Source organism: Grammomys surdaster, unplaced genomic scaffold (assembly GCF_004785775.1).
Source record: "Grammomys surdaster isolate TR1022 unplaced genomic scaffold, NIH_TR_1.0 576, whole genome shotgun sequence".
Classification (NCBI taxonomy): Eukaryota; Metazoa; Chordata; class Mammalia; order Rodentia; family Muridae; genus Grammomys; species Grammomys surdaster.
In genome coordinates this window covers 172549-180680 of record NW_021604995.1, presented here as the reverse complement: position 1 = coordinate 180680, position 8132 = coordinate 172549, and the positions used below count along the sequence as shown (strand labels likewise).

Genomic DNA, 8132 nt, shown 5'->3' with positions numbered 1-8132 from the left:
CCCCAAAGAAACTCTATATACCCTGTTTTCTGCTCAGCTCTCTGCTGCTTCTCACCTGAGCAGAGGCAACCACTTGAGTTTTTCCCTCCCAATAAATCTCTTGTCTGAGGTTTGTTGTGTGCTGTGACTCTGTGGTATTCCATGGCTCCCAACTTCCAGGATACTTTTCCCTTCAGAACTGTAACACTGCCGTTGGGGAAGGCTCTTCCACCGAAATGTAACATTTACAAGAACACGAGTGACTGAAGAATCCCAACCCTAATCAATTAATTAATCCCAACCCTAATCAATTTCTTACCTTAAAATTTATCATTTCTAGGATCACACACAGTTGGACAGGAAGGACTGGTGACCAAAATGTCTCCCAACCCCAGGAGGAAACATGAACACCCCAGTATCATAGACCTAGCTATCTGCTGTGTAATTTCTATTTCATTATCCTAAGAGCCAGGTCAGTAGGTCACCACAGGCCCTCTTTAAGTTGGCTGAGAGGCTAACCTGGGGGAACTTAGCTCCTGCCTCAAAAAAAAAAATTTTTTTTATGGTTACATTGGCCAACCCAATATAACCATAGTAATTAAGGATTGCGTTGGGGCCAGCTCAATGATAGTTTACCTATTAAATATGTGGTCCTAGATGTAATGTCCAGTACCAGGGAGAAATAAAGATGGTAATGGCCATGTCAAGCCCAGGGATAAGAAGTATGCCATCCCAAGATTCAACCAGGTCTACCCTGTGGCACATAAGAAGACTTAGAAATCAGCCGATCAGGGAGGAGAGCACTAGAACAAAGATGTTTCCAGGAGAGAGCTCCCTGGGAACTCCCTGAAAGCTCAGCTTCTTCTCAATAGGTAGGTGATGAGAGGTGTGTCCAGACAATATATAAAAGACAAACTACCGACATAACTGCTCAGGAGTTTTGGATGTAGAGAACTGCTGCTCTCTGACAGCAGCTGCCAAGGTGGAGGTTCCCAGAAATTAGAAGAAACCAGAGTAGGCAGATCCAGTTCAGGATTGAATGGTTTATATCATGGTCCACTTGATATGTGGAAATAAAACCCCATCTGCAATTAAATTAAAAAGCCTCTAACTGTCGGGTCTGGTGGCCCATGCCTTTAATCTCAGCAAACCGGAGACAGAGGCTGGCGGAATTATTGAGTGAGCTCCAGGCTAGCTAGCATGGTCTACAGAGTGAGTTCCAGGCCAGCCAGGGCCTTTTTTTTTTTTTTTCTCCTCTAAAGGCCCTGTTCCCACAAACAAACAAACAAGCAAGCAAGCAAAATGCCATCAACTACCTATTGGGAAGAAAAATAAATATAAGTCACCTTGTTTAACTACATCCTCCAAAGTAAGGGTTGAGTATACCTCATAATCTCACAAAGAAACATCCATCCTTATTTTTTAGTACTGTTATCTGAAGACTATTAGTGAGGGGGTAATTACATGGTGACCTCCTCTGAGCGCTTGCTCATCCATGGGCCTACTGTTCCCACAATATCCAGGGAGCTTAACGGAGATCCGACGGAGGCCATACTGGGTCTTTCCCGCCCAACACTGCCTCCCACCGGGATTCCCACCGGGATTGTCTGGAACAGTCTGGGATGCCGCCTGGACTCAAAGAGGCCAAGGAACCTCCACCTAGGCCTCCTCCAAGGCCGGGCGACCCTGACAGCGTAACTCATCTGTTACCTAGGAGACACATGGAGCGAGACGCCTTCGGGGAGCGCCAGCTCTGATTGGTCAGGACACCTCACTGGCCAATTGAAACCAGGTCCGCAGCGCACATGCGTAAGGAGGCTAACCCGCATTCCGGTCAGCAGAACGTGAGTCCTACGGCTGAGGTTGCAAGAGAAGAACGGCTGCCAAGTCAGGAGAGGGAACCCCTCGGAACTCTGCGGCAGTGCGACTCCAAGGAAAGGAACGAAGAGCCTCGCGCGTGAGAGGGCCTGGCAGCTTGCAGTCGTCCTTGCTGAGGCTCACGGGAGACGTAGTCCAAGCGGAGGGGGGGCCGTTCCTGAGAAGCAGAAGCTGGATTGGCCAGGCTGGTAGGGAACGTCCGAGGCGGGGCGTTCTGTGAGTGGCATTCGGACGTGCTCGGTGTCACTTCCTGGAAGTGCCCCAAGCTCCTGGGGCTCCCCCACGCGTCAGAGGTGAGCGCACTCCTAGCTGGGCAGGCGCAGCTTTAAAATCCTGCTCCTCAGATCACCGAGCGCGCCTCCTAGCCATCGAACCCACCCTTTTCCTGTGTCAGAGCCGGGTACTCCAGCTCTGAGTTTCTCCTGAACAGGACAGATGTCCCAGGAGAGCCAATTTCAATCCAGAACCTCTTAAGAGCTGGGACACAGGTTCCAGTTTACGACTCCACAAAAAAACGGGGCTGTTTGATTTGGCTTTTGTTTCGGGGTTTCAAATGTGAGGCTGAGGCATTATGAGGTATCCACAGTTCAGCTGTGGCCAGCGAGCTTTGTCTCCCAGCCCATATAAGCCCTGGGAATGCACCCAGGCTTTGAGCTCTGCTCCAGGTGATGTACTTGGGCCCCAGAGCCAACTCTTCAGCTAGCACAGTGGTCGGCCTTCTGCCTGAAGCCTCAGGACTCCAGGTCACCCTGGATGATGGTCCGACCTGGGTCAACCCTTTGTCTACTGGGGGAGCTACTTTCGTCTCCCAACAGCCCTCTGTTGTACCTAAGTGTTTGAACCAGTCATTTGCAGTTTTCTAGACGGTCCCTGGACACCTTCCACCCAGTCATTTATCTTCATGGCTTTCTCAACTGGTCCCAACTGCTGTGGGTCTGCACCTCCCATGACCTTCCTTGAAGTTCTTCTGGCCTCAAGGTTCTCTTTACCGGCTTCCAGGAGGGGTCTAGTATAAGTATTCTGACCTTAGATGGCATTCTTCCTTTTCTGTAGGTCCGTCTGTCATCTCCAAAAAGGCCCTTCAAAACAAGAATGCCATCTCCTCTGGGTACCCCATACCTATCCCTCAGAGACTCCAGGACCACCCTTGAGGAGCCTGAGGCTGCACGACTCCGTTTCCGGGGTTTCTGCTATGAGGAGGTTGAGGGACCCCGAGAGGCACTGGCCCAGCTTCGAGAGTTATGTCACCAGTGGCTGCAGCCTGAATCGTCCTCCAAAGATCAGATGATAGAGTTGCTGGTTTTGGAACAGTTCCTGGGTGTGTTGCCCCCTGAGATCCAGGCCTGGGTTCGAGGGCAGCGACCAGGGAGCCCCGAGGAGGCGGCAGCCCTTGTTGAGGAACTGCAGCATAATCCAGGGCAGCTGCTGGATTGGGTGAGTGTAATGACATTAGGTTCTTAGAGGGACAGATTGAAGGGAGAGCCCCTGTGACATGCTTCTCTTCAGATCACAGCCCACATCCTGAAGCCAAAGATGCTTCCTCTAGTCCAGAAGACAGAGTCCTCAGGGAGTCACCACATCTCAGCAGCAACAGAGTCCTCCAAGGCAGCCCCTGCGGAGGCACCACAGGACACCTGGATAGAGAGATCTACCCAGATCAATTGCAGTGTGAAGGAGGAAATCGTTGCTGACGGGCAGGAGATGGGTGAGGGGGATGCAACATCTGAACTTCAAATCCCTGGGGGTGGGGGTGGGGGTCTCGGAGTACAGTGTCCTAGGAGATGTTGTGTCAGGGCTTCAACTCCTAAAATGAGACTGGACAATCCCAGCTGAGACAGCGACTCTGGCGAGACCATAAAGCTGGATTCCTGAGAAGCAACAGCGCTGACCTCCCCCTGTCACATGGCAGAGGCAGGCCAAAGGCCAACACAGTAACAACAGCTTGATACTCCTTCCCATCTGCCTCTCTTTCTCAGAATCTCCAAGTGCCCTCCTTCCAGCCCAGGACCCTGAGGGATATCTCGAACATCAGGAAACAGCCTCTGTATCCTTCCAACCAGGAAGGATCCAGGTAAACAGCCTCTAACAGGAAATACAGGCCTTGCATGTGGGAGGTGGAGTGTCTCTGGGGGTTGTCTTCTGCCCTGTGGTTTTGTAGGATCCTCTAGCAGTGACTCATGTGTCTTTTTACTACTTCTGAGTAGTAAATACCTTCCCTCCCATCAAGTCCTAAGAGCTGAAGAATAGACAGGTAGCCTCTCATTAGAAAGGATTTAGGCCCCAGGTCCAGCATGGATAGAACTGGTGGACATGGCTTCCTCACCTCCAGAGAGGTCAGTTACTGGCAAGATTTGCAGTATACACAGGCCATGAGCCAACTGTTATGTGTACAGTTGGAGAGCGGACTGGCACTGCAGGATTCCTGCAGTCCTGATGTCAGATCAAGATACTCTTCCCAAACGTTCCTCAAATCCCTTCCACTGCTTCTTCTCAGAGTACAGTGACATGGAACCTGAGCTTAAGCTGCTACCTGAGTGTACATTGTTAATGTGGAAGGGGTAGGGGGTCTGTCCTCTCCAGGTTCTCTCTGCTTCTGAGCCTGTCCCCTCCTCAAAAGACTGTCTAGTCAGGGTGTGCTTCCGTGTTAAGAAACCCTTCTCTGATCCCTCTCCGGTGTCCTTCCCCATTCCAGAGAGTAGTACCACCTCTAGTTATAGCTGTGGCTGCTACCTCCTTTTCTTCGGATTTGCTTTGGCTTGTCCTTTGGAGTTATTTTTCTCAACCTATCAAAGACCTATATGGCAGATAGCCAGGCAAGGAATTCTTTCATTGGTAAGGCCATCATAGCTAGGCCCCTGTCTTGCCACCAAACTCCCCCTCTTCAGACCTTGCCTGAACCAGCTGCCAGCTAGCACCAAGCACCTAAGCACCTCTGCCTACTCACCTCATCACAGCCCTGAAATTCCTCCTCAACTTCTTCTTCCTCCTCCTCCTTCTCTTGTTTTTTGTTTTGTTTTGGTTTTAGGGATGTTTGTTTGTTTGTTTGTTTGGTGTGTGGGGGAGGGCAGTTCAAGACAAGGTTTCTCTGAGTAACAAACCCTGGCTGTCCTGGCTTTGTAGACCAAGGAACTCCTGAGTGTTGGGATTAAAGGTATGCTTTACCATGCCCAGCCTCATTATTCTTTTCAATCTTAGTCTTTCTCCCCATCCCACCCTGTTTTTGTTTTTGTTTTGTTCTGTCTCTCTACACAGCCCCAAATGACCTGGATCTCAGTATGTAGACCAGGCTAGCCTCTGCCTCTGAGCACGGGGATCAAAGTGTGTACCTATCTATCTCTAGCACTGCACAAACTGCTAATCCCAGAACTCAGGAGGTAGAGACTGGAAAATCAGAACTTTCAAGTTATCCTCAGCTACATGGTGCATTTGAGGCCAACCTGTGCTACATAGACCCAGTCTTTCTCACAGGTACCCCAATAAAGCCCAAAGAAAACTCTCACCCCAAGGAAGAATTTTTAGTTTTGTTAATCAGTCTTGACAGAAGGTAGCTGACTGCTCAGGCAGCCTCCAGGCCTCTTGCTGACCTTCCAGCACATCCTGTTCGTAGTGTAGTGACTAAAAGGATATGGACAGCCACTGTGTCTTTCTCCAAGACCTACCCACAATTTCTGTCCTTCTGGCCATCACGGAGACAGACCACTGAGAAGACAATGATGGTAGGTTTGACAGACAAAAGCTGACCCAGTACTCACAAAGGCCAGTTCTGGCTCAGTCCTTAGCCTGCTGCAGATGGAGATTGAGTAACCTGCCACCCACGGGGTGGTGGGTAGGGGTGTGAAGCAGCCTGGGAGAGGCAGTGACTGGTTGCATCCTTGCAGGAGTGGGGCCTGTTGGACTCATCACAAAAAGAGCTATGCTGGGATGTGGTGCCAGAGAAGTACGACACAGTGGTGTCCCAGGGTGAGGATCAATGGCCCTCCCTGTCCTATCTTCCCTGCCCCACCCTCCACACACCTCCCACATGTACTAGGCCCCCACTGGGGCTCCCAGTACAGCGGCCCAGCATCCGGCTGCATCTTTCTTCTACCAAAAGGTGCCCACCCCCATACTTCTGTGAAAGCCCCCATGTGTCCAAGACCCCAAATGAACATTCTTTCCACCCTAGCAAGCCTGCCGCTGCTACAGCCAGAGACACATGTTGACTCTGAGCTGAGACCAAAACAGGAGACACCACACAAAGGACCAGAGTCCCTCGGGAGCCATCCCCCAGAAATGGGAGCCATTGCAGATCTAAAGCTAGTTCAAGCCACTCCAAGTGAAAGACAGAGTCCTTGCAAGGACCCTCCAGGCTTGTCTCCCACACCACTGCTTGAAGTCCCAGATAGGCCCACACCTCGGAAGCTGTACGTTTGTGAGCAGTGTGGCCTCAGCTTTGACTGGAAGTCGGTTTTCATCATCCATCTCCGCACACACAGGAGTGGGCCAGGCCTGGAAAGACCATCACAGGTGACCTGGGAGCCGACCATGCGGCGCTCCCCTAGCCTTCGGGGCTATACATGCACGGAGTGTGGGCGCAGCTTCAGCTGGAAGTCACAGCTGGTCATCCACCGCAAGAGCCATGCAGGTCAGCCGCGCCACTTCTGCCGGGACTGTGGGTGTAGCTTTGACTGGAAGTTTCAGCTGGTCGTTCATAGAAAGATCCACCAGCCAGAGGGGCCATGAGCAGCTGGAGAGTCATGTCTCTGCTTGGATGCCTCCAGCCCCTAATGCACCACTTCTGGTATCCTCTCTAGCCAAGAGGAGTTTGTAAGACACCCCAAGTCAGTCAGGGATTGCAAGATTACCCTGTCTAACACCAGACTATCCAGTATAAGGAAAAGAGGCTGTTCCCTTCCTTTGGCTTCTGCTTTGTGAAAAGTTAGACAGCACATGGGTGCCTCAGACCATGCATGCCTCTGGGTGAAGGCTGCACCCCACATTGCCAATTCACCATTAAACTGGAGGACAAAGGCCCACTCCCTGATGCCCAGGGAACTATGACCCTCTGGACAGTCACTCAGGATTTTTCAGTGCATGGTGTCCTATTAACTATGCCTGTAAACTAGGTGGATCAGAACAGATTTGCTTACTAACTGTTCAAACATCAAAGCGATGAAGAATGTCTCACTAGATCAAAGACAGACTCACCCTGGGAGCTACCTGAGGCCCTTGGCTTATGACCTCTTTTTCCATCTTTAGCAGTGGGTAGTTGTTTACCTTATTGAATCATTGATTCTCTGATTTCTGCTTATGGGAGCCTTTGCAGTGTCGTGGGGCCACTTAGATATTCTAGGGTGATCACTTTAAGGGTGGAGGATGAAGTGGGAGCTTTTCTTTTGTTTGAGACAGGGTCTCCTAATACAATAGCTTCTGGCCTCTAACTGGTAATCCTCCTGTCTCAGCTTCTCCTGTGTTGAAATTATAGGCTTGTACTACCAAACCCAGGTTGGGATTTTAAATTCTCTGTATGTATGTTTAAGACAGTCTCACTTTAATGCCCTCAAACTATCTGTAGTCCTCCAACCTCAGCCCTTAGAGTGCTGGAATTAAAGTTGTGTGTCACTGGGCCAGGATAAGACTTTAAATGCTTTTAATTCTGAAATTTAGAAATACGGAGCAGGATTCAGTGCTATAGGCAGATCTCTGTTAGCTTGAGGTCAGACTGCTTTACCTAGTGTGTTCCAGGACAGACAGGGGTTACGTAGTGAGATCCTGTCTTAAATAAGAAGAGAAATAAGCAAATAAATTTTGCAAATGGGCATAGCAAAGTATCGTCTAGAAACCTGAGTTTTCAACACTGTCCATTCTTGCTCACTATTTTATTTTATTTTATTTTTTGGTTTGGTTTTTCGAGACAGGGCTTCTCTGTGTAGCCCTGGCTGTCCTGGAACTCACTCTGTAGACCAGGCTAGCCTCGAACTCAGAAATCCGCCTGCCTCTGCCTCCCAAGTGCTGGAATTAAAGACGTGCGCCACCACTGCCCGGCTTGCTCACTGATTAGGTTTGTTGTTGTTTTAGGGGTAGGGTGTGTGTGTGTGTGTGTGTGTGTGTGTGTGTGTGTGTGTATGGACGGATGGATGGATGGATGGATGGATGGATGGATGGATGTGTTTATGTACATGGAAACCAGAAGAGAGTATCAGGGTCTCCTACTTATTCAGCTCTGCTTGTTAATGTTCATCCTGGAATCCAAACTCTAGTGACAGACTTGAACTCTGGTCCTGATGATTTCACAT

At 50.1% G+C, this 8132-nt stretch overlaps 1 protein-coding gene across 2 annotated transcripts; it reads left to right on the top strand.

The window, feature by feature from the left end:
- Positions 1 to 2201: 2201 nt before the first annotated feature.
- Positions 2202 to 7469, top strand: Znf446 (zinc finger protein 446). Of its 2 annotated transcripts, XM_028781885.1 has the most exons (6): positions 2202 to 2835; positions 2911 to 3291; positions 3364 to 3562; positions 3834 to 3928; positions 5736 to 5817; positions 6023 to 7469. In XM_028781885.1, exons 2-6 carry the CDS (start codon positions 2950 to 2952, stop codon positions 6577 to 6579), a joined length of 1275 nt encoding a protein of 424 aa, XP_028637718.1. In that variant the 5' UTR covers positions 2202 to 2835; positions 2911 to 2949; the 3' UTR covers positions 6580 to 7469. The 2 variants fall into 2 exon arrangements, with proteins under 2 accessions (XP_028637718.1, XP_028637717.1); XM_028781884.1 differs by having other exon boundaries at positions 2202 to 3291.
- The last annotated feature ends 663 nt before the right edge of the window (positions 7470 to 8132 follow it).